This window comes from Bubalus kerabau, chromosome 2 (genome assembly GCF_029407905.1).
Source record: "Bubalus kerabau isolate K-KA32 ecotype Philippines breed swamp buffalo chromosome 2, PCC_UOA_SB_1v2, whole genome shotgun sequence".
Classification (NCBI taxonomy): domain Eukaryota; kingdom Metazoa; phylum Chordata; class Mammalia; order Artiodactyla; family Bovidae; genus Bubalus; species Bubalus kerabau.
In genome coordinates this window covers 31,559,635-31,586,257 of record NC_073625.1, presented here as the reverse complement: position 1 = coordinate 31,586,257, position 26,623 = coordinate 31,559,635, and the positions used below count along the sequence as shown (strand labels likewise).

The following is a 26,623-nucleotide window of genomic DNA, read 5'->3' as shown; positions in this document are numbered from 1 at the left end:
CCATCCATTTTAGAAGTTGGGTAAGAATACTAACTTATCTGAAAGCTTATCAAATTTGAAATTAACCGAGAAGTATGATGCAGTAGTTTATCCCAGTGAAACAAACTAAATTGTGGCCACGGCAAAGTGTGTCACTTTTTTCTCTAATAGCAGGATGCAGACATTTTTAATATAAAACATGTTTTCTGTTTAGGGGAGGGAAGCATATCGGAAGCAAGGTTTAAAGAATGGCTTGGCTGGGTTGCCAGATGATGTTATTATTAATAGTATACCATGACACAAGTCCCTGGTGGCTCAGAGGTTAAAGCGTCTGCCCGCAATGCGGGAGATGCGGGAGATGCGGGTTTGATCCCTGAGCTGGGAAGATCCCCTGGAGAAGGAAATGGCAACCCACTCCAGTATTCTTGCCTGGAGAATCATATGGAGGGAAGAGCCTAGTAGGCTACAATCCACGGGGTCGCAAAGAGTCGGACACAACTGAGCTACTTCACTTTCACTTTCACTTTACCATGACACAAATTTTGACCATGGTAATGGGCCAATTTAGAGCAGTCATGGTGGAGAGATTTGACAGAATGTGGTCCACTGGAGAAGGGAATGGCAAACCACTTCAGTATTCTTGCCTTGAGAACACCATGAACAGTATGAAAAGACAAAATGATAGGATACTGAAAGAGAAACTCCCCAGGTCAGTAGGTGCCCAATATGCTACTGGAGATCAGTGGAGAAATCTGATGCTGGGAGGGACTGGGGGCAGGAGGAGAAGGGGACGACAGAGGATAAGATGGCTGGATGGCATCACTGACTCGATGGACGTGAGTCTGAGTGAACTCCAGGAGTTGGTGATGGACAGGGAGGCCTGGCGTGCTGCAATTCATGGGGTCGCAAGGAGTCGGACACGACTGAGTGACTGATCTGATCTGATCTGAAAACAAAGCTTCTCCTTCACTTAGTAGCATGAGAGATTAGTTTTAGTCCTATCTTTTTCCCAGCATTCAGAAGTATAACCTTAAGCTTACACACTAGGATGGCCCATCTCACCTGGAATAGGGCAAAGCTTACCCTGTGGGATCACTTCCTGAGGAATGGAGTGAGGCTGAACGAGGGAGCAAGCGGGGTCTTCCTTTTGTCTTCGGTGAAGCCTGGCTTCCTGGGTGTACACGAGGAAGACTTAGAAAGATACAGAAAGTGAATGCATCTTGGATGGCTACCTTCTCTGCCTCCTGCACCCCCGGGTAGCTCCTGAGTGCAACCCTCTGAGCTCTCTAGAGTGTCTTATGGTAAAAGTTTCTACTCAGATGCTCCAGGTACGGATACAACCCCTCTAAGGCTCTCGCCCGAGAAGGCAGGTCCAGTCCTCACCACGAAGCTGTTCCAAGCCCCTGAGCCTCCATCCTTACTCTGCGGGACCAACCTCCTCCTCCTCAGAGATAGACCACTGACGCCCCGAAGGCCTGGAGGACCAAAGGCCTTCCCCACCTCCAAGGCGGCTGCAACACTAACGGGGGCAGCTCCGCGCCCTGGGGAACCTCAATTAACTTGACCTCCTTACCCGTGGGTGAATCCAGGAGGGGAGGCGGACGCGGCTGCAAACCCCCCACCCCCACCCCGAAAGCCCTTGCTGTGTGCTGTGTCCCGCGCAAGGTGGGAAAAAGTCTACGTATAAGGCGGCAGGATTAAGCGAATTCATACCTAGTGGTGAAGGACTGATCCCCGGGGTCTTTCTTCCTTGATTCCCGCCCGCCCCGTCCCCCCACTCTAAAAGCAGCTGCTCAGTAACCCGGAAGACTCTGAATGGTGGGGACGGTGGTGCAGACCGGGCTGGAGAAGAGTTGGGGGACTGGGAGGCTCCCTCCGAGACGGAAGGGCTGGGGGGCGGGGGGGCGCAAATGCTGTGGGTCCGGGCCCTGCCAGGCCTGCTGCCCGTGTCCCCGTCCAGCCCGGAGCCCGACGTCCGGGCCGACCAGGACGTAGTAGCTGCTGAATAAATACTTGTGGAATGAGAGAAAGTCCGCGTTCCTTCCCGGACACGTCCAGGGGCCGGGCCGCCGCGGTTTCCTTCCAGCGCGCTCGCCCACACCTCCCAGGGCGGCGGCTGGGCTCGGGGCCGGGGACTTCCCGGGGCGGGGGCGGACGGAAGAGGCTGGATGCCCGGGGCGGGCACGTCCAGCGCTGGGCCCCGTGGGCCGAGCGGACGTGGACGACGACCAGGGCGGGATGGTCAGCCGCTTCTCCGGGTTTGGCCCGAGTCCTCCCGGCGGGGCCCCCCAGGTGTCAGGGCGGGTCGCGGCGCTCTCGGACCTCGGGACTCGCTTTCGCTGTCCGCCGCGAGGCCCGCGGGGCCCCTCGGAGCTCGGAGGTCCCGAAGGGCCGGGCGCCCTTGCAGAGGCCCCCGGACGCGCTTTCCGGCGCCGGCGGGGCTTTTCACACTTTCTACCCCACCCCTCGCCCCGGGAACCGCCCGGGGAACCGAGAGGGGGTGCGGAGCGCCGCGCGGGGGACCCTTTTGTGCCCTCGCTGTTCGCTGGGACCTTTTGCTTCCGAAGGGAGCCTCCCCACATCCCCTTCCTCTCGGGGAAAGTCTTGTAGTTTCCCTGGAAGTCGCAAAGAGGTGGAAGGAAAGGGCTGCGGGGCGCTCTCTCGTTAGTTTTCCGTCCCGAAACTCTTAAAAAAATAAATAAATAAACCCCAAGCGTTCGGCCGTAGGGAGACTTTGAGGGTCCGGAGGAAGCAGCGAGCCGTGCATTCCTCCGTCCGCCTGCCTCCCACCTGGCCCGCAGCTCCCCTCCCCCGCTGCCGCCGACGCCCGACTCGGGCCGGCGCCCAGGCCCGCGCGCAGAGCCGCGGGAGCGGCAGGGTTAAGCCCTGGAATGTGGCGGCGAGGAATGTGCATGCAGATGAGCCGGGCGGGGGGCGGGGCGGGGGGCGGGGCAGGCCCGGAGGCGTGGTGAGGGCGGGTAAGGGGCGTGGCGAGGGCGGGTGCATGCTAATTTGACGCAAATGAGAAGCCCAGTCGCCGCCGCTCCGCTGAGCTTCCCGGATCCGAGCCCAGACGGCGGCGGCTCGGGCAGCCTGGGCGCCGCGACCCTCGGCGGCCGTAGAGGGACGGGGAGGAGGAGGAGGAAGAGGCGGAGGCTGCGGCGGCGATCGCGAGGAGGAGGAGGCGGAGGAGGGTTCGCTTGCCCGCTCCGACGCAGACATGGTGGACTGATCCCCGGCGCGGCCGAGAGCAGGGTTTCCTGAGACGCCCTCCAGTCCCCTCGCGTGGCCCCCGCCGCAGCCCCACGGGCTCCCAGCCCTCGCCGGCGCCCGGATCTGGGGTGCGGCGGCCGGGCCCGGGCAGTCGCGTTCCTGCCGCGTCCCGCGCCCGGTTCCCCTATGGAGGCGCCGCCCGCCAGAGAGGCCGCCGACCATGCCTAGGAGGGCCGGGAGCGGGCAGCTGCCGCTACCCCGGGGCTGGGAGGAGGCCAGGGACTACGACGGCAAGGTCTTCTACATCGATCACAACACCCGGAGGACCAGCTGGATCGACCCCCGGGACAGGTGGGCGGCCGGGCCGCGGGGTGGGCGCGGGGACCCGCCTCGGGAGCGCGGCGGCGGCTGTTGTCCGGGAGACCCGGCCGAGCGGCGGCGCCCGCGGCGAGGGGGGCGTGGGGCGCGCGGGGCGTCGCCTGCCCCCGGGGGTTGCTGCCGGGAGGGGTCTCGGGGAGAAGGCGCGGGGACCGTCCGCCCGAGCCGGGGCTGCGTCAGCCCGGCCAGGCGCCCTGGCCCGGGGGTCCCGCGGAGAGCCGCCGCAACCAGGCTCCCCCTTGGCCACCACCTTCCCGAGCGCCCCGGGACCTTGAGACGCTCGGGGCACGGAGGCGAGGGTGGGATCGACGCCCTGGGCGGGCGCTGGGTCCAGTTAACGGACCCAGAAGAGCCACCTGAGCCCTGCTCGGAGCCCGCCTCCGCCCGGAGTTGACCAGATGGAGGCTAGAGGGCACATTCGGCCTGGGTGGCGGGGCGGGGCTCGGGGCCTCCCGAAGGAGGAAGGCCCGAGCGCCAGGTTGGGGGTCACCCACTGGCTAGGCCACCTGTGGCATCTCTGAGGGCCGTTCTTGGCTTCCAGCCTCGAGTGCACTTTCTTGACCCGGGGCGTGCCCGCAGGCAGGCCGGAGGCCCGAGGCGTGTAGGGGGTCCGGGCGCCCTTCCCCGCTGGACCCAGGTGGTGGGTGCAATTGACTTTGCCCCTCAGATTCTGGAGACGCTTGTTTGGGGGTATGCTGCCTGGTGTTTATCGTCACCTGAATACTTGAACTGCCTCCCAGATCTTGAAAAGGCAGATTCTGCTTTGAAATAAGAAGTGGTGACATGAACCGTAGAACTGAACCTTGATTATTGAGGAACTGGCGGACTTGAGCTTAGCATGTGTTCCTGTAAGTTTTTAACACACTTTTTATTCCTGCTCAGAACCAAAGAGGAAAAACATAACATTCTAAGAAGTTTAGGAGCTGAAGTTTAAGTTAGTTTACAAACATTGTTTCTCTCTTCCATCTTTCTTTTCACCCTTAAAAAGAAAATGTATCATAGTTAGATTTTTAGAAGAATCATAGGAAAGATTTCTAATAGTAAATTTGTAAACTATTAAGGAAATATTCCTGCTTATAAATTTAAATAGTATACCATTAGGGAAAATTCCAAATCTTGGATGGTTATCATTTCTGAATTTTCTTTCCACCTTTGTGTGTTACTCATACTCTGTGTTCTCAGTTACTTTTCTCCTAAGAATATTGTTTTTGAATGCTATTAAAGAGCAGTTATAAGAAAGTCACAAGTGGCATTATAAATTTATGGAGCAATCCTTGTTAAATTATACATGAAGGTATCAGTTTAGGTTTCCCTCTCGAAATGAGAAAAGACACCTGTGCTGAGGTCACGTCTTGCTCCAGCCTGGTTGCCTGTTGCTGGCTTGATGAAAGTTATGACAGGCATCACACCTTCACAGTTTCTCCAGGCGTGTTAGCTGTTGTCATAAACTTCACGCTCCAAGCCAGTTATTGCACTTTGAAACTACTTAACAGATAGTAAATGTCAGTGATGATGATGTTCACCCAACAGTGGCTTTTAAGGCACCTGTATAAATACTTGACTTTAACAGTCGTAGGGTCATTCTTTCTGCTTTCTGATACTTGGAGTTTCAGGTTATTGAAACTTCAATGCATTCTTGAAATATTTAGGCATTTGAGATTCTCTTTTGCTTCAGTTTACATTATTTGTTAATATCATCTCTCTTGTGTTTACTAATAAGGACTACAAGACTATGTAATGCCTGGGTAAAGCAAATAGAAAGTGAAGTAAAATTATATGGCTTGGCTTATCTTTATCACCACTTCTTAAACAAGTTAAGCATGTCTTTTACTTTAAATTGTTAATGGATTAACAATTATCATGAACTCTGTTTTCAGGAAATGTGTAACCACTTCATTTGATGGGGACAAACAGTTTTGACTAAGGTGATGTGTTATTATTCCAGTTTTCCTTGAAGCTGTTGTACCTTTAAGTATTTATAAATCTGACTGGTTATAAATATTTCTGGATTTCAATAATAAGAGTTTTAAAGATATTCTGCAAGATCCGAGTCAGAGCTGATATACTTAGTTTAAATTTGGTTGTGTTTTCTTTTAGGGCAGTGAAGTGTCTATACAGTCTTGCTCACTAGTGTAGAAGATGGTCGGAGACGTTATTTGAAGGAACCTGTGGGCAGTTTTGTTACACACTTACCAAACATGTGGGCAAAGAGGTGTCATACAGGTCAACTGGAGTGTGTCCCTTCTTTTTGCAGGATCAAATGAGAAATCCTGGAAGAAAAGTGACTTGATAAACTGTGGGTCTGGAGTACTTTTTAACTTTTAAAGCCATTATGATTATTTACCCATATTTATGTTCAGAAAGATAATTTTGTGTTTTTAATGCTCTACCAGAATCTGTAAGGTATTTCTGATTGCATAGGTAATTATGCAGATGTCTTGGAGGAAGAATGGGGGATTTCACAGGAACATAATTTTATTAAATCAATGGTGATTTTTAACATATTGAAGTATTATTTTAAATGCTTTTAAGCTTTTGGAGGTTGATGACACAAAGCAGACTCTGCTGTGACATGATCAGAGCTCTCATTGCTCTACCTTTATTAGCTGAAAAAAAAGCTCAGATGAGTATCTGAACCCCTCTGAAGCTGCATTTTCACCTCTAAAATGAAGATCATACCACCTGCCCCATAGGGGTATCTTGGGTGCCCACGATGAGGGCCCAGCCAAAGAGGACTAGTTGTAGTGTTGTTACTCCAGTTCAGGAACCCACTGGTCGTTCAGGGCAGCCCTGGAAAGAACAGATGTTCTGACACACATTTTCTCAGTGTTTATTGTGTGGGAGCCTCCGCACTAAGCTCTTTAACTGTGATCTCATTTTATCCTGCCAGTAGTCCTGAGAGGTGGGTGTCGTTCTTATCTTCCAGTTACAATTGGGGAAATGGAGTCACAGGGATCATTGCTGTTACACGTGGAGTGCGAATTTGAAGCCAGAGAACCCGACTGTAGAGTCTGTGTCCTCTGTCTTTTCTCTTGACTTACTGGACATCTGGGCATGCTCAGGGGTCTTTGCATGGAGGACAGCCTCTTTGCCTAGGGTTGATTTCTTAGGCTGATTGACCAGTCTTTTTTTCTTTTATATAATTTTTTTCCATTCTGTACAGTTTTTAAATGTTGCTTCCATGTATAGTTAATACACAGTATTGCCTATATTCCCCATGTTCTACAGTACATCTGTCAGCCTGTCTTACACTCAGTCGTTTATACCTTTCACTCTCTCAGCTCTGTGTTGCCGCCCCTCCACACTGGTACCCACTAGTTTGTTTCTGTGAGTCTGCTTCTTTCATGTTGTAGTCACTAGTTTGTTCTATTTTTTTAGATCCATGTATAAGTGATATCTGGAGAAGGCAATGGCACCCCACTCCAGTTCTCTTGCCTGGAAAATCCGAGCCTGGTGGGCTGCAGTCCATGGGGTCGCTAAGGGTCGGACCTGACTGAGCGACTTCACTTTCACTTTTCACTTTCATGCATTGGAGAAGGAAATAGCGACCCACTCCAGTGTTCTTGCCTGGAGAATCCCAGGGACGGGGGAGCCTGGTGGGCTGCCATCTATGGGGTCGCACAGAGTCGGACACAACTGAAGCGACTTAGCAGCAGCATAAGTGATATCATATAGTATTTATCTTTCTCTATCTGACTTATTTCATTTAGTGAAATACCCTCCAAGTCCATCCACGTTGCTGCAAATGACAAAATTTTGTTCTATTTTATGGCTGAGTTACGACTATATATATATATATATATATATATATACACACACACACCACGACTTCTTCGTCTGTTCATCTGTTGATGGACGCTTAAGTTGTTTTCACGTGACCCATCTTTCTTGGTCTTCAGAGGATCCTGTCAACTATGTAGGATTCTCTGATGCCTGAGCTCACCACACAGGGTGAATGCCTTGGGGGTGTGGGCTGGGGACCCGTCAAGCTGACCCCACTGAACCACAGAGCTGGTCCAGCTAGAACTTGGCAGTTCAGTGTTCTCTTGAGCACGTGAGAAGTTCATTTTGGGGAAGAGTTAAGGGCTTCATATCAATGTGAATAGATTACAGTTTTACTGTAACAGCCTTGACTTTGCCCTTCCTCTCCCCCTCCCCGAGTCCTGGGGAAAACTTCTCCTCCGTGTCCATGATTCCTTGGCAACCCGCCCCACCCCAAGTGGACCAACTGTTCTTTTGCAAGTCTGCTCCCTCACTCACCTCTTATTTTGCTCAACATAGGCCCCCTTTGACCACACCAAATGGTGTTTATGGTGGGCTATAGATCATGGCCAAATGGCCCAGTGCTTAAAAAAAAAAAAGCTAGTCCATGTTTTTGTCTATTCAGTGAAGGAGAGAAAGATGGAGTGTTGGATTTATTTGCCTCTTGGAGGAGTAGGTGGCTAAGGCAGACAGGCATCAGGGCCAGGATGAGTGGTTTTACAAATTCCCAGGGGAATTCTGTTCATTTTCTGTCCTCGAATTGGATGTTACAATAACTTTGTCTTGTTGAACTTAAAAGATTTATCATCACATAAAGCGACTTGGTAAAGAACCTGCCTGCCAATGCAGGAGACTTAAGAACTCAGATTCGACCCCTGGGTCGGGAAGATCCCTTGGAGGAGGGCCCAGCAACCCACTCCAGCATTCTTGCCTGGAGAATCCCATGGACAGAGGAGCCTGGTGGGCTACGGTCCATGGGGTCACAGAGTCGGACACCACTAAAGCGACTTAGCACACACGCAGGCAAAGCTGCTTTACGTTAAAACAGGCTGATGGGCCATAATCTCTGGTTTATGGCTTGCATCAGACGTTGAGCAGCTTGTGCTTTCTGACTGGTGGGAAAAAATCCTGGGGATTGGGAGGGGCAGTATAGGGAGAGGATGTCAGCTGGGTATCACCGGTGTCTAAGTTACCCTTTGGCTCTCCACACCCGGCCTAACCAGTACCTGATTACGCTCTATGGAAACTCTATGTTATCTTTCTTTCAAAGTCAAAGCAAGTAATTTTTCTCAACTTACTGCTGGAATGTGAATTCTTCAATATTGCTCTCTCTTTGTCCTTTGTATCTGGTAGGTGTTAAATGAACATTGGTTCTGTTCTGTAGTCGCTAAATCATGTCAGACTATTTTGCGACCCCATGGACTGTAGCCCGCCAGGCTCTTCTGTCCATGGGATTTCCCAGGCAAGAACACTGGAGTGGGTTGCCATGCCCTCCTCCAGGGCATCTTCCCAACCCAAGGTTTGAACCAGCATCGCCTGCGTTGCCAGGCAGATTCTTTACCACTGAGCCACCTGGGAAGCCCGATGAAGAAAGTTTGTCAAGTTCAAGAATACAATTGGAGCTACTCTTGTTTCCAGTTTCTTATTGTTGGGTTTTCAAAAACTGTACCCATAACCACCAACAACCAGAGACAATTGATTTTCCAGTTAGATTAAAAATAATGAGAGCATTAAGCCGCTGCATTTTGACTAACAGCATAAATATGTGAATTACTTATGAGAGCAAAGAACACAAAATCAACCCCAACTGTCTTGATCACAGTCGCCCTTGTCATAGATGGCTGGGGATTGTCCCTCTCCGGGCCTTGTCCAACTCTGAGTGCCAAAGTGCTTACTGTGATTTGAGTGATTATGGTATTTGAAGTGTGGAGAGGTTCTTAGAAGAAGGTTGTTTTTTTTTTTTGTTTTTTTTTTTTAATCTCTCTGGGAAGCCCTAATTTAAACATAACTATGCTGTCCTCCAAAAGTTCCCAGCAGAAATACTTCTTGTTTTCAACAGTTGGCTGTGATGCTTGCTGGAGTGAGCTGTGGTTGCTGAGTACACAACTGAGATTTCTCCCATGACTTTTACTGGTCCATAGATTGCAGTTTAATTTTGTTAGAACTCTCAGGAAAAGAATTGCCTTTTCCAAGAAAGACTATTACTTATGAATAGGCAATTGATTGATTCTTAGCAGCAAATCATTTAAGTTGTGAGCTACATAATCAAACACTGTGATATGCGGCCTGCAAACCAAGATCTCACTTTCCTGTGGGTGAGCCCTGATGAGTCGTGCTCCGCCTGCCTCTAGGGCTTGGACATGTTGCCCTGTGGATGGCTCGTGGGTACTTTTTCTGTGTGGACGTCTGTAGGAAAACCATGCCCCTGCTCTAGAGGAGTATAGCCAGCCTCATGGAGCCAAGGTGGGACTTGAACTGCACTAGCCCTGATGCAGTGTAAATCCCTAGAGACCGGGCCCTGGTCCTGGGCACCGCCCCAGTCCCATAAACTGGACTGAAATTGGTTGAACTGATTTCCTTTTCGAATTTTGGGCTGATTTCTTCACCCATTTCTAAAACTCTTTTAATTCGAAAAATCACCACAGAAATATAAAGAAAAGGAAAAGAATTTTTAAAGGCACGGAAACAGTGGCTGACTATATTTTTGGTCTTCAAAATCACTGCAGATGGTGATTACAGCCGTGAAATTAAAAGACGCTTACTCCTTGGAAGGAAAGTTATGACCAACCTAGACAGCGTATTAAAAAGCAGAGACATTTCTTTGTCAACAAAGGTCTGTCTAGTCAAGGATATGGTTTTTCCAGTAGTCATGTATAGATGTGAGAGTTGGACTATAAAAAAGGCTGAGCACGGAAGAATTGATACTTTTCAACTGTGGTGTTGGAGAAGACTCTTGAGAGTCCCTTGGACTGCAAAGATCCAACCAGTCCATCCTAAAGGAAATCAGTCCTAGGTGTTCATTGGAAGGACTGATATTGAAGCTGAAACTCCAATATTTTGGCCACCTGATACAAAGAGCTGACTCATTGGAAAAGACCCTGATGTTGGGAAAGATTGAAGGCAGGAGAAGGGGACAACAGAGCATGAGATAGTTAGATGGCATCACCGACTCAATGGACATGAGTTTGGGTAAACTCCAGGAGTTGGCGATGGACAGGGAGGCCTGGCGTCCATGGGGTTGCAAAGAGTTGGACACGACTGAGCGACTGAATTGAATGACTATGTATGTAACTTGTAAATTAAAAATGATTCCCCAAATATGTAGCTTCAGAATGTTTTCAGTGTCTTTAGTGGTTTTTTTTCCCCCAGCTATTAATTTTTTACTGTGATAAAAACATCACATAAAATTAGCCATTTTAAAGTGCACAGTTCAGAGGGTTGTTGTTGTTGTTGTTTTAGTATGTTCATAGTGTCATGCAACTGTGATCATTATGTGATTCCTGAACGTTTTTTTCACCTCCAAGAGAAACCTGGTACCCATTAAGAGTTCAGTCCCCATCCTTTCTCCACCCCGATGCCTTTGGAAACCTCTAATCTACTTTCTGTCTCTATATTTTTGCCTAACTGGACATTATAAATGGAGTAATGCAGTATATTTCCTTATGTGTCTGGCTTCTTATATTTAGCATAAGGTTTTCAAGATTCATTCACGTTGTAGCCTGTACCAGCGTTTCATTCCTTTTTGTGACTTTGAATAATATTCCATTGCGTGGATATACCACACTTTGTTTACCCAAGCATCAGCTGTTGGGCATTTGCATTGTTTCTACTTTCTGGCTACTATGAATAAACGCTGCCATGAACATTTGTGTATGATTTTTATATGACTATATGTCTTTAAATTTCTTGGATAAAATACCTGAACCTGGAACTGCCGGGTTATATGTTAATTGTATGTTTGACTTTATGAGGAACTGCCAGACTCTTCCCACAGTGGCTGCATCATTTACACTCTTCCCAGCAGTGTGTTGAGTGTTCCAGTTTCTCTACATCCTCACCAAAATGCTTGGTGTTTTTTTGTTGTTTTTTAAACATTTCTAGTGGACATGAGCTAGTAGAGCTAGTATCTTACTGTGATTGGTTTGGTTTTTTTTTGGCCACACCTCACAGTATATGGGATCTTAGTTCCCCAGGGATGAAACCCGTGCCCCTTGCCTTGCGAGCATGGAATCTCAACCAGTCCTGGACCATGGGGGAATTTCCTTACTGAGGTTTTGATTTGCATTTCCCTCAGTGTTTTGATAGTCTCAATATGACCCAAGTTTTCTCCTTGTATCCTAGCCTTTTAGCCTTTGCTACTGTACCCACCTTTTTGTGTCTCCCAACAGGCAGAGGAAGAAGAGTTAGGGTGAATTAAAAGTAGAAAATACTGATAAGGTACATACTAATTTTTTGTCTTCATCTTGGATAAGATATTCTAAGAGGCATAGATGTGAATTGCATAGATAATGAATCATAATCTGTGTGTATGTAAACAGCCAGCTTATTCGATGATTTGATGTTTAAAAGCTTTAAACTAGTAATATATGGTAAGCATTAAAATCGTTAAAAAAAAAAAAGCAGTTAGAGGAAGTGTGATGTCAAAGCTTTAGCCAGGCGTTCGAGGTAAACGTCAACAGTGGTAAGTCATGTTGAAGTACCACTGATACGATATGATGGTCACTTTTTCTCGGTGTCTTTCTCCCAGAAAACCAGTCTAACCATGAGAAAAACACCCACCAAATCTCCATAGAGGGCATTTTACAAACTGTCTGACTAGTATTCCTTAAAACTGACATGGTCATTAAAACAAGGAGTGTCTGAGAAGCTGTCCCAGCCTAGGAAGGCAGGATGAGTATGCAGTAGGGTATCATGATGGAATCCTGGGGTGGAAAAAGGGCACCACGTAAAAGCTAAGGGAACTTGCATCTTAGGTAATAACAGTGTATCAATATTGGTTCATGGATTTGAAAAGCTTAACAGTGGGGGAACCTGAGGGTGGGGTATATGGAAACTCTGTACCGACTGTTTGCTTTCTGTAAATCTAAAACTGTTCTAAAAAATTTTAGTTTACTTTTTAAAAAATTACAGAAAAACACGCAAAACAGTTGGAAGTGTTTTTCTTTCGTCAAAGTGTGACCATACTATATAATTATGGTTTTTTGGTATACTTGAAAAGCAGGGTGGGCCAGCTATGGCCCAAGGGCCAAATCCCAGACCACAGCCTTCTTTTTGTGGAGCCCTCTAGCTGAGAATGGGTCTTACATCATTAAAGGGTTGTAAGAAACAAAAACAAAGAATATGTGTCCGAGATTGTACGTGGCCCACAAAGCCTTAAATATTTACTCTCTGGCCCTTTTCAGAAGAAGTTTGCCAACCTCTGATGTCAAATGAAATGAGAAAGCCTTTAAAACATTTTATGTGTGTGTGCATGCTCAGTTGTTCCAGTCGTGTCCAACTCTTTGTGACCCCATGGACTGCAGCCCACCAGGCTCCTCTCTCCATAGCATTTCCCAGGCAAGAATACTGGAGTGGTTGCTGTTTCCTTCTCCAGGGGATCTTCTCAATCCAGGCATGGAACCCACGTCTCCTGCATTGGAGGGCAAATTCTTTACCACCACTGAGCTATTAGGAAAGCCCAAAATATTTTATACAAACACTTAAATATTAGTCTTTTATGATAAGATGGTATGTTAATCAGTGGTCATTGACCATCGATTTCACAAATAATTTGGATTCTAGGCACTGTTGTATAAAAATAAATTAGACATGGATGCTGAATCGGAGGAGTTGCCTTGTTTCTCTTACTGCTTTTCTTCTAATGACATACAGCACACTCCTGAAAGTTTTTCAGACCTGTTCTTGCCCGTCTTAGCTGGAATTGTACACGGGGACAGGAGAGAAACAGGCAGAAGAAAACCCCACAAACTCTTGGAAGCACCATAGCCGCTTGTGTCCAGTTTACTCTTGGAAGTATAAACATTACAGTGGTCTGTGTTGCTCACTGGAAGGGCTGACTTTCCCAGGGACATCTTGATAGTATTTGTAAAGCACAGAGTTGGTGATGATGATCAAATAGAAGAGAATTCTGTGTATTCTCTTCACAAAGCTTTCAGAAGTGCAGGTGTTGCAAAGATGCCGTGAAGGGCTAAAATCATTTTCCTCTGCAAATAACTTTTCCTACACTATTAACCCCGATGTCAGTAAAGAAATCACAGTTCCGAGACGATAGCAGTGAGTGGCACTGGAATCGAGGCCCACTGGGAAGTGGACCGGGAGTAGGGTAACAGAGCTGAGTTCTGAGAGCTGTTCTTTCATTCCAGTAACTTGGGAGTAGTGACTATGGTCCCAGTGGAGAATCTGAGCAGAGATGTTCACTTAACCAGCTTCGTCTCACCCGGGGTGGCGGGGGCGGGGGGTGGGGGTGCAGTAGAAGATTTAATTTTAAAGAAATGCAGACATTATTTTGAGGGCTTCTCTGGTGGGTCAGATGGTAAAGAATCTGCCTGCAAAGCAGAAGACCCAAGTTTGATCCCTGGGTCAGGAACATCCCCTGGAGGAGGGCATGGCAACCCACTCCAGGATTCTTGCCCATGGACAAAGGAGCCTGGCGGGCTACAGTCTATGGAGTTGTAGTCAGACACAACCAACTGACTTAATCCTTTCACACTTTCAGACATTATTTTGACTTAATAGTGACTTTCAGCCAAGTAAGTGTCCCTGTTTTTTGGGGGAAATGAGTGTGTCAGGAGTAGGCAAGCAGAGAGCCTTCGCTAGAGTCCATTTGTGCTGTGTTTTCTCACAGGATCCAACGTGAGTACCAACAGTTGCGCTGTAGGCAAGGTTGACCTAGAGAGATTTGTGCTACAAACTCCTGCTGAAAATTCTGACTTAGTCAGAGACCAGAAATTACTTGACTGATACCGCTCCATTGTATGCAAGGGTGGTTTCGTTAAGTGGCACTGTTACTCAATCAAATGTAAAGCGTGGTCGATAATGTTTATTCTTAAAGATTTGAAGAGCACACCGTTTCATTTAGTGCAAAACTTTACAGTTTTCCTTTGTGTTGTGGTTTTAAATAGAAATGAATTGAAATGCCAGTCTTTTTATTTTTTTTTCTGTGAAATTATGGCCTGAGGATAAGAATGCGCCATCCGTGTGAAAATCCGGAGGAAGAGTCAAAGCGGAGGAACAGGTTAGTTAGATTCCCAGCCCTCCTGCCTAGTACAATAGCTGCTAGGAATGTGTGGCTATTTAAAGCAATCGGAATTAAATAAAGTTAAACATTTAGTTCCTCACTAAATATTTAATCTCACTAGCCGCATGCTAAGTGCCCAGTAGCCACATGTACAGATATAGAGCATCTCTGCCAGTGCAGAAAGCTCTGTCAGACAGCACTGTCCTAAAGTGCTAGAGAGGTCGCTGGATTCAGGGAACTGAAAGAACCCATGTGGCTGCAGTGCAGAGATGGAGAAAGAAGAGACTCATGAGAGGAGACAGAGAGGTAAAAAGAGTGTCTGATCAGGGATGCCTTGTACACCATCAACATTTTAAGGGCATCTGGGAGCCATTGGAGAGTTTTCGGTTGAATGGAGCATCGATGGGGCTTGTGTGTGTGTGTGTGTGTCCTTGCCCATTTTTTTAAAAGAGATCATTAGTCTATGGAGAAGGAATCATAGCAGCTATTGCAGTCGTGTAATCTAGGTGAGAAACAATCAGATCTTGAACTGGAATGATGGCTTTGGAAATGGATTGGAGATTGTTCTTCAGGTGAAAGTGAAAGAACTTACATGTACTGGTGGGGAAAGACCATGGAGGGCTTCCCTGGTGGCTCAGACGGTAAAGAATCTGCCTGCAACGCAGGAGACCCGGGTTCAGTCCCTGGGTTGGAAAGATCCCCTGGAGAAGGGCATGGCAACCCACTCCAGTATCTTTGCCTAGAGAATCCCATGGACAGAGGAGCCTGGCGGGCTACAGTCCTTTGGGTCACACAACTGAGCACCTAACACTAAAGACTGAGGAAGGAATATGGTTGGTTGGCATCCAATGCATCAGAGCTCCAGAGTTCTGTTGCAGATTTATCGGTCTGAGATGGTTGTTAAGACATGTACATGGAGACATCGAATAGGCAGCTGGATATAGAGTCTGGAGTTCAGGAGACAGCTCCAGAGCTGGAGGCACTAAATTCAGGGATACATAGCTAGTGTTTTAAATTGTAGGATGGAGTGAGACTCTTGGGAATGCAGGAAAAGAAGAGGTCCCAGGACTGAGCCCTGAAGCATGCTAGTATTTGGACCTGGGGAGTGAATCCTTGATCCAGCTGAGATGTTACACTCATTCTCATGGGAACATATCTTGTACTTTCCACCTCTGTGCTCAAGATGATGAAGACGGTGATGATAATGATCTAAGTACCATGCATGTCATTTCAGGCTCCAGAAGGGCAGGTCCTGCCTCTGTCTTGTTTACTGTGTTGTATTTCAATGTTCAGCTCTGTGCAAGGTATTAATAAATATTTATGGAATAAATGAAACCTTTGACAGGAACCATTAGCCTCCCGATTTTAGGAAGCTGAGGCTTAATAGGTGAAGCATCTTGTCTAGGGCACAAAGCCGTTGAGCAGTGGTGGTGGGGCTCACCCATGTCCATCTTACTTCAAAGCTGTGTGTTTCACCATGCGGAACCTCCAGGGGCTGCTCACAAGGGCCCTCGGCCTTGGTTTGGGGTCGGAGGCCATGGCCACCTTTCAAGATTCAGTTTCAACACTGGAAGCTTCCCTGGACCTCTCAGCCCCACGAGATCTTCCAGCTCCTTATTTCTCATGGTGCTTGTTTTCAGCATCAGTATCAAAACTAAACGTATACTTCATTGATTCTTATAATTGAACTGTTACCTTTTTCAGAATTTACTTTTTATTTTTCCAAACAAGTGGGTAGGCTCCATTTGGGTCAACCATGCACACTCTTCTTTATTTAATGTCCCCTCACAGCACACCCAGCCCAATGTCTTGTGCATATTTGGTGTTCAGTTGAAGCCAGATCTGATTCTGTCACTCCTGCCTCATTCCAGGGCTTTGAGTTCTTTCAGAGGCTGAGATCTGATTGGCTGTATCCTCCATCTTTCTGTTTCTAAAACCCCTCTGACCTTGTACCACAGCCTGCTCCCAATCCAGTCTTCCATAGAGCCATCCACAGCACCTGCACCCCACCCCCCATGTCCCCGCCCCAGTTTGAGGACAAGTGAACTGATTATTAAAGGATGGAGAATTTTCAAAGCCATAACACTGAGCTCCAGCTCTCCCAGATTCTTTGACAGAACTCTTTCTCTTGCATTGATTGAAACCCTGAAGAGCAGTCTGTTGTGAGAACACCTTGGTTCCATAAATGTGTAAGTTACAGACCTTGATTGGAATTCTTTTTTTTACCTTTGAGCCTAAGTCTTGGCCTGGGGGGCAATTGTTTCTTTCTGTACATTGCCTTGTAAGCGTTTGCTTTACTCTGCTTAGATTTGGATTCAGGCTCTGGCCTCGGTTAAGGGGAAGTGGCAGAAACTAAGCGGCACACTTCACCTATTAAGCCTCAGCTTCCTAAAATTGGGTCGCTAATGGTTCCTGTTAAAGCTTTCCTTTATTTAATAAATATTTATGAAGACCTTGCACAGAGCTAAACACTGAAATACAACCCAGTAGGAAGTGGCAGAGACAAATAGGTGAAGCTGCGAAACTTACCTGGAAAAATATGAACGTTTCACAAAAACCGTGGTTTGTAAAGGAATCATTGAACTTGCACATTCCTTATCCCTATCACAAGCTATGCTTTTTTTTTTCTTTGTGAGAGCTGAAGCATATACTCTGTATCTGCTGCTATATGGGAATCTAGTATTCTTACATTTCCACTTTTGACTTGGTTTGAGATCTAAGTTTGTGAATTTCAATTAAATGCTTAGATTAGGCATGTGAAAAATCTTTTGTTCCTGTGTTGCTATGAGCAACAGTTGTTAAAGTTAATCTTCCCTTTTAAAGGAATTGTGGGCAAATAAATATATGAATTTTAACAGGTTAAAAAAAAAAAAGGTCGTCCTTGAATGTTGTGAATGTTCTGCCTATAAAGTAAATCGTTACTAGGACCGTAATGATTCCGGTGAAGGGAAGAATGCAGTAGAAGTGAATACTCATCCACACTTTGACAAAACATTCCTAAAATACTATTCAAATGAGGAAAGACCACGGGCTGCAGTCGAGTGTAGCCAAGCCTTGAGTCTGACTGCGTTTATTATTGTGGCCAAAAAGAAGCTGTGTGTAGTGGTTTGCGTAGGAAACCCATGATTTATCTGAAATTTCCCAACTTTCTGTCTTCTTCTTTAAAAAAAAAAAAAAGACCTTGCCTCTCCTCCTCCCCACACTGCACATTATCTCCTCTTTAAAGACTTTAAAGACTTTAAAGATTTGTCCTGATGTTTGTCTCATTGCTCTCCACTCTACTTCACCCTAAATTTTCCTGACCCGGTGACGGCTTGCTGTTTGATTCTGTCTATCGTGTGATTGTTTGATTATACTGCTCTGTGCTGTGGAAACGAGCAGTGTTCACCTAGATCAGCGGCGGTAGTGCAGGCCCAGGTTGGCCCCTCGGAAGGGAAATCTAGAGCTGGCCCCGCCGTGGAGGCTGCTGGGTGGATTTCCGTGGATTCATTCTGCAGAAGGGCACCAGGAATGGGGCTGGCCCGTGGCAGCCAGTTCCCCAGTTAGAGGCATGTGGACTGGGAACTGGACTGACTGTTGCAGGGATATATGCGTGCATGGGTGTGTGCTCAGTCACTCAGTTGTGTCTGACTCTTTGTGACCCCATGGACTTTTAGCCCGCCAGGCTCCTCTGTCCATGGGGATTCTCCAGGCAAGAATCCTGGCATGGGTTTCAGGGATGTATATCGATAATGTAATTCATTCTCCCTTGGAGAATACAGGACTAAGTGAAGGGACGCCCTTTGTCCTCCTCCTGCATCCTTGCCTCCTCCCCTGCTCACTCTTGAGAGCAAACCCTGAAGCACTAGCCCTTGACACAGTTTGCAGGAAGAAAACAACTTTCTTCTGTAAATTTCAGAATAACCTGTGGAGCCCTCCACCTTCAGCAGGGGGTCAGACACCCACCTCCCAGCACCTCTGTGTAGCCATCCATGCACCTTGTGTGTTGGGAAACAGTGATTTCTTTTTTGAAACAACAGTTTCATTTTAATTTTAAAAATTTAAATTTGATTTTTATATTTTTTTAAAATGCCAGTTTTAAAAGCAGAGATATAATGTTTGGATATTAATTCTAAAAGATATTCTGGGTTAAGAGTGAGAACTTAAATGAACATATAGTGTTTGAGATGAATATTCTCTTAACTCATCAAGGAATGTTTTTTATGTGTAAATCATAGAAAACCATGCCTCTCGTATGTAAAGTACATTTCCTTTCACTATTGTCAGTTCTTTTTCCATGGTCAATATTTCACCCAGAAATTGTTTATTCCTATATTTATCTATAGCGATAATTATATAGTTCTTAAGCTGTTCATTCAAGGAACTTGCATTTGTTTGTTGATGACTTTTAAAGAAAGTCACAATGGAAACAAGTCATCTAAACATCCAGTTTCATCAAGGTATTAGAAGCATTGTTCTAGTTATAGAGATATAAGTTACCTTTGCAAATACAGAAAGGATATTTTACCACTTTAAGATTAAATCCTTCTAAGTTAATAATTTGGGGATTGAAGAAAAGATAAGAAAGCTGACTTTCCTTTTCTGGTCTTGAAGATGAAAAAGAAAAGTCCTGTTTGTTGAAAAGCCAGTTATTTTAGAATTTTCAAGGTCACGAGATCAGCTGCCTGAAGGGGTGTGTGTTTGTGTAATATATAAATTTTACTGAAAACATCTATATTCATGTTAAATAATTAGGCAAGTGAAAGTGTTAGTCGCTCAGTCATGTCCAATTCTGCAACCCTATGGACTATAGCCCACCAGCATGGAGTTCTCTAGACAAGAACACTGGAGTGGGTTGCCATTCCCTTCTCCAGGGACTCTTCCCAACCCAGGGATCGAACCCATGTGTTCTCATGATGCATGGTTAATGAATGTGGTGAAAATCTCACTTTCACTATTAATAAGGGAAATGCAGAGGAAAACTACAGTGAAATACCAGCTCGTTTTTACCAGATTTACTAAAATTAATAAGCCTGATAGCAATCAGGTGTGGAGCAGATGCAGAGAAATAGAGGCTTTCACCACTGCTGATATAAATGTGAATTGATAAAACTACTAAGATAGCAACTGGCAATGTATGTCAGTGTAAACGTTTGCATTCCTGTAAGCCTGGAGTGCCACTTAGTATCGATATATGTAAGTATGTACAAGCAAGTTCATTGTAGCAGAATTTATAAAAGCAGAAAATTGACAGAAATCCAAATGTCCATCAATAGGGGATTGTATTAAGCAACTTTTGTGGTTTAGTCATGTAATGGAATGCTATACAGTGGTTGAAACAAATGAACTAGAATATTCCTACATATATCAGCACAGATAAATCTTGATAGTGTTTAGAGAAACAAGGAAGGTTTCAGAAGTACATGTATAGTATATCGTTCATGTTAAATTATTTTTTAAAAACCCCCAAAATTAGAGTGTGTAGGCAATGGCAACCCACTCCAGTACTCTTTCCTGGAAAATCCCATGGACGGAGGAGCCTGGAAGGCTGCAGTCCATGGGGTCATAAAGAGTTGGACACGAGTGAGCGACTTCACTTTCACTTTTCACTTTCATGCATTGGAGAAGGAAATGGCAACGCACCCCAGTGTTCTTACCTGGAGAATCCCAGGGACGGCGGAGCCTGGTGGGCTGCCGTCTATGGGGTCACACAGAGTCAGACACGACTGAAGTGAGTTAGTAGCAGCAGCAGCAGCATTTATGGATACATGTGCTCAGGCTTCCCACGTGGCGCTAGTGGTAAAGAACCTGCCTGCCAGTGCAGGAGACATAAGAGATGCAGGTTCAGTCCCTGGATTGAGAAGCTCCCCTGGAGGAGGGCATGGCAACTCACTCCAGAATTCTTGCCTGGAGAATCCCATGGACAGAGGATCCTGGATGGCTGACACGACTGAAGCGACTTAGCATGCATAATGAATTTTATTAATAGATATCCTAATTTTGAATTTTGGTGTAAAGCCCACTTGGTCACTTAAAAAAATGTATGGCTAGTATTAGGATTTGTACTTCAATATTCATGAGAATATTACTTTAATATTCATAAGTCTGATTTCCTAATGTTTTTCTTCCCCTCTTTTGATGCTCCCTTGATTAGATTTTTCGTTCTAATGTTCTGCTGACTTCCTGAAAAGAATTTGGAAGCTTTCACTGTTTTCCTTGGAACAGTTCAACTTTCACTGAAATTGTGTGTTCCTCACAGTGTAGTAGTGTTCACGTTCATGACTTACTTGATCTTGTACTTTTTCTGGGGGATTAATTCTTGGCTAACAGTTTTGGTGTCTATACAACTGATTAGATTTTTCCCTGTCTTCGGGGGCCAGTTTGGTATTTATATTTTCCCGGATAATCGTCAGTGTTTTCCAGTTCTGGACGAGGTACTCCGTTAACACACTTTACTTTCCTACTGTATCTCTGGTTGTTCCCCGTTCTCATTTATTACTCAATCTGTGCTTTTTCATTTTTTCTGTTCAGTTGTTAGGTTATCTAATTGCTCAGCTGTTTTGCATATTTCTTTCTCAAGTAACCCTCCCAAGTTTATTGTTATTAACTATTTTTTCCAATTCCGTTATTTTGGCTTTTTATCTTTATTCCTTCCTTCCTTCTGCTTTTTCGTTTTTTGTAACTTCTTGAGATTGCTTAATTTATTTTCATTATTTATTTAGTCATATTAGCAGCTAAAGCTGTGCATGTTCTTTTTCTCTGATGGTTTGGGGCGAACTTGAAGCTGTCACGTTCTTCACAACCATCCCCTCTTCATCAGACTTAGCATAAGAAGACACGGGCCTAACTGTTTCTTCAGATCTCTATTTCCTTATGAAGGTTTCCCTGTCCCGTAAAGCTTACTAAATAAATTTGTGTGTTCTTCTGTTAATTGGTCTTCTGTCAATTTAATTTTTCAACCCTGCCAAGGACCCTAAGAGGGTTGAGGAAGGCTTTTTTCTCCCCTCCGGACCACTGATCCCTGCTGTAGTTGTATCAGAGCTTCTGAAATGTTACGATTTCATGGTTATTTGGTACTTAATCACCAGTATTCAGTTTTGAATTCCTCCTTACGTCAGAACTTTGAATCTGTGATAGCTCAAACCTCTCCACAAAAGCCTAGATGTGCTAGACACACTACCTTTTTCTGATGCATTGTGTGGCCAAAGAAATCATCTAAAGTGAACAAAGCGTCCCCAGTGCTGAACCAAGGTGCTGCCCAGGTGAGCCTGACAGTCCTCAAAGTAACTGAGAAGCCACCGTCTTGGCCATTCAGGTGTGCGGGTGGCTTTCGTCCGCTGCAGGCCAGAACTGAGTGAGAATCAGTTACGTTCTGGATTACTGAGCAATGACGGCAGTGTTGCTCTTTCAGGCTGACCTGTGCAGTAGTGAGGACCTGATCCTAGAAGCTTCTTCCTACGTCTGATCCCCTGGAATCCTCTTATGGCAGAGAAGGGTATCAGATGCAGTGACCTTGATACCCTTCCCAACCCCGTGGGTATCCTGCGGCTCCTCTAAATATCCAGTACCTGGGAGATATATGGGATAATGAAAATGACTCCATGGGAGATATGTGATGTTCTTCATACCCACTCTTGTCATTTTCAAGGCAAACAGACCTGACATTTCTTAGAAATAGCAGAGAACTGTTGTAGGTGAAATGGAAGCAGTTTCCTTAGAACTCTGTAGGGTTTACATTACTACTGTATTTTCAGGTCAAAGGATGGACAGGTTAGCCTTTACATCAAACCTGGTTGTGTGAATATGAAAAATAACTGTAATCTGGTATGTCTTCTATGTCCTGTGTATCTACACACTACTTTATTTTTATTCATGTGTGAGAATGGAAAAAGAATTGTGAGAAGGAAGCAGAATGCTGTACAAAAATTCTCTATTGTTACTACAATAGAGTTACTACACCCTAAAATGTGTTGGATTTTGAATTAGGTGCAAGGTTGTGTGTGTATTTTTAGTATTTCAGGTCTTTATCGCTGTACACTTACTGGCTTTACTGGGTGCTTCCTTGACTAACACCGGGAGCTGTGTAACCCCCTCACTGACTTCACACTGGACTTCCTTTGTCATAGGGTACCACATTTCTCCAACCAGAGTGGTTTTTCCAATGCCTGTGTTGTTTCTGGCTCTCCACTCTCCCCACCTCGGAATTCTTTTACCTCTTCATCATTATAAGACATGCCCTGTGAGTTCGTGAAGAGATGCCTTAAGTTTTCAGTTTCCTGAAATACATCTTTTAATTCTTCATTCTACCTCAGATCTTTAGTATATGCCAACTGTGGACATTCTAGCTCTTCTGTGAAGACTGGTTCAGGAGTGGACAGGTGGCCTGTTCTGGTCCCTGAGACTTGAGGGGGAGTTTGCTTGAGGCTGGTAAACAGCTGGAGAAGGGGACAATTTTTCTCATCCTCCTGGATGTTGTTCTGCCCGGGTGCCACCTGGAACCATGGTCCCCATCTTGCTGCCAGCCTCAGAATGAAGCCCGCAGGGAGGATGGCAGGGTCATGATGGACAGAGGCGAAGTCTTCAGTGACATTGTTGAGCCACGGAGCCAAGCAGCCCTGGAGTCCCAGCCACCCTTGTGTTAGGTAGGATGATGGTTATTCTTGTTGTGTGATCCAGCTGCAAACCAAAAGCTCTCATTTGCAGCAGAAACCTCACCCTTGCCCCTCTGTGTGGTGTTTTGATTCTGGAATGTAGGCTTTGGAATCCTGATGGATCAAAATGCTGGCTCTTCTGTCTGCTTGGTAGCTTCACAATTTCATGCATGGTGCTATTAAATTTGCCTTAAAGGGCTTCCCAGGGTGGCTCAGTGATACCAATGCAGGAGACATGGGTCCGATCTTTGGGTCAGGAAGATCCCCTGAAGAAGGAAATGGCAACCTACTCCAGTATTCTTGCCTGGACAATCCCATGAACAGAGGAGCCTGGTGGGCTACAGTCCATGAGGTCGCAAAAGAATCAGACACAACTGAGTAACTAAACAATGACAACAGAGACGCTTAAGTTTGCTTTGGTGCCAACATAATTATATCAGTTAATCCTTTTATATTACCATTTCCTAGATGAAGAAAACTGAGGTTGAGAGAAATTCAGCTTGTGAGTAAGAACTTAAACAAAAAGACGTATTTGACTCAGCTTCTCAGAGCCTCATTGTTTAATGTGAAAAATGGTGATATCATGTTAATGCCAACCTCTTAGAACTGTTGGGAGGATTAAATGAGATGATTTTCATGCAGGACATGTTACACAAACATCATTCAATAAATAGCTTCTATTATTATTATTATTGCTATCGCTGTTATTGTATTCTCTGTTGTCTTAGGGTTTACAACAGAAAATGACCCATGAGCCTTTGAAGTACCTTAATATCTCTCTCTTTTTTTTATTGCCCATCTTCTTTAAATAGTCCTTCCACACTCAACGTTCAACAAATATTTTTTGAGCATATGCTCTATAAATGATATGAATGATGGCTGGCTGTTTTTTTTTTTTTTTTAAATACCCTCTGATCTCATTTTCCTGTTCATTGCTTTACTATAATCTGACCTTTCAAAAGTAAACAGTGATCCTCTTAGTAAATCCAGTGGGGTGTCAGTCAGGGTTCGTTCAGGAAAACAGGCTCCTGTCTGTATTCTAAGGGATAAAGGGCTTAGTACAGAATCAGCTGCTTTCACCCCTGTTGGAAGAGTGAGGAGAGGCTGCTGCTGCAGGTCAGGGGGGCTGGCGGGGCTGCGGGCTGGACCGCAGAGCCAGCTGCAGTTCCGTGGGCTTCCACTGGTGGCCTGTCTACACTGCGAGGAGGGGACAGCTCTCAGGACCCGGGCTAGGAAGCCACTGCCAACCTCCCCGGGGGTCCGGCCCTCTGCTTCACTTCTGTCTCTTCCCGGGACAGACCGCCAGCAGCCACGCCTGCTGGATGCACAGAGATGTGGCCCTGGCCTCTGCCGGGTCCCTGAGGGCGGGGTCCCTCGCCCACCCCCTCCTTCTCTGCTCTCATGGTGACCCGCTGCCTCCTCAGCCACGTGACACGCCCCTCGCCGATTCTGACTTTGTCCTCTTCCCCGGTGCTTGTGGCCCCCCTCCCACCTGGGACTCTCAGACATGTGGCCCTGAGCGTGAAGTCAAAGCTGTAATGTGATGCACGTGTATTTTCCATTTAGTTTTTATAGACTTTATGATGTTTAGTTCATCAGGCACTCTATCTATCAGATCTAGGCCCTTAAATCTATTTCTCACTTCTACTGTATAATCATAAGAGATTTGATTTAGGTCCTACCTGAATGGTCTAGTGGTTTTCCCTACTTTCTTCAATTTCAGTCTGAATTTGGCAATAAGGAGTTCATGATCTGAGCCACAGTCAGCTCCTGGTCTTGTTTTTGTTGACTGTATAGAGCTTCTCCATCTTTGGCTGCAAAAAATATAATCAGTCTAATTTCGGTGTTGACCATCTGGTGATGTCCATGTGTAGAGTCTTCTTTTGCATTGAGGGTGTTTGCTATGACCAGTGCATTTTCTTGGCAAAACTCTATTAGTCTTTGCCCTGCTTCATTCCGTATTCCAAGGCCAAATTTGCCTGTTACTCCAGGTGTTTCTTGACTTCCTACTTTTGCATTCCAGTCCCCTATAATGAAAAGGACATCTTTTTTGGGTGTTCTAAAAGGTTTTGTAGGTCTTCATAGAACCGTTTAACTTCAGCTTCTTCAGCGTTACTGGTTGGGGCATAGACTTGCATTACTGTGATATCTAATGGTTTGCCTTGAAAACGAACAGAGATCATTCTGTCGTTTTTGAGATTGCATCCAAGTACTGTATTTTGGACTCTTTTGTTGACCATGATGGCTACTCCATTTCTTCTGAGGGCTTCCTGCCCGCCGTGGTAGATATAATGGTCATCTGAGTTAAATTCACCCATTCCAGTCCATTTTAGTTCTCTGATTCCTAGAGTGTCGACATTCACTCTTGCCATTTATTGTTTGACCACTTCCAATTTGCCTTATTCATGCACCTGACATTCCAGGTTCCTATGCAATATTGCTCAAGGAAAGATATAAGCATTTGAATGCAGAGTTCCAAAGAATAGCAAGAAGAGATAAGAAAGCCTTCCTCAGCGATCAATGCAAAGAAATAGAGGAAAACAACAGAATGGGAAAGACTAGAGATCTCGTCAAGAAAATCAGAGATACCAAGGGAACACTTCATGCAAAGATGGGCTTGATAAACGACAGAAATGGTATGGACCTAACAGAAGCAGAAGATATTAAGAAGAGGTGGCAAGAATACACAGAAGAACTGTACAAAAAAGATCTTCATGACCCAGATAATCACGATGGTGTGATCACTGACCTAGAGCCAGACATCCTGGAATGTGAAGTCAAGTGGGCCTTAGAAAGCATCACTATGAACAAAGCTAGTGGAGGTGATGGAATTCCAGTGGAGCTATTTCAAATCCTGAAAGATGATGCTGTGAAAGTGCTGCACTCAATATGCCAGCAAATTTGGAAAACTTAGCAGTAGCCACAGGACTGGAAAAGGTCAGTTTTCATTCCAATCCCAAAGAAAGGCAATGCCAGAGAATGCTCAAACTACCGCACAATTGCACTCATCTCACATGGTGGTAAAGTAATGCTCAAAATTCTCCAAGCCAGGCTTCAGCAATACGTGAACCGTGAACTTCCTGATGTTCAAGCTGGTTTTAGAAAAGGCAGAGGAACCAGAGATCAAATAGCCAACATCTGCTGGATCATGGAAAAAGCAAGAGAGTTCCAGAAAAACATCTATTTCTGCTTTATTGACTATGCCAAAGCCTTTGACTGTGTGGATCACAAGAAACTGTGGAAAATTCAGAAAGAGATGGGAATACCAGACCACCTGACCTGCCTCTTGAGAAATCTGTATGCAGGTCAGGAAGCAACAGTTAGAACTGGACATGGAACAACAGACTGGTTCCAAATAGGAAAAGGAGTACGTCAAGGCTATATATTGTCACCCTGTTTATTTAACTTATATGCAGAGTACATC

At 45.7% G+C, this 26,623-nt stretch overlaps 1 protein-coding gene across 1 annotated transcript in view; it reads left to right on the top strand.

The window, feature by feature from the left end:
* Positions 1-3,034: 3,034 nt before the first annotated feature.
* WWC2 (WW and C2 domain containing 2) overlaps positions 3,035-26,623 on the top strand; it is a 153,829-nt gene continuing 130,240 nt past the window's right edge. Inside the window, exon 1 of the mRNA XM_055567449.1 lies at positions 3,035-3,543. Within this exon, the coding sequence (XP_055423424.1) occupies positions 3,413-3,543 (131 nt within the window). The 5' untranslated portion in view covers positions 3,035-3,412. The remainder of the gene's footprint in view (positions 3,544-26,623) is intronic.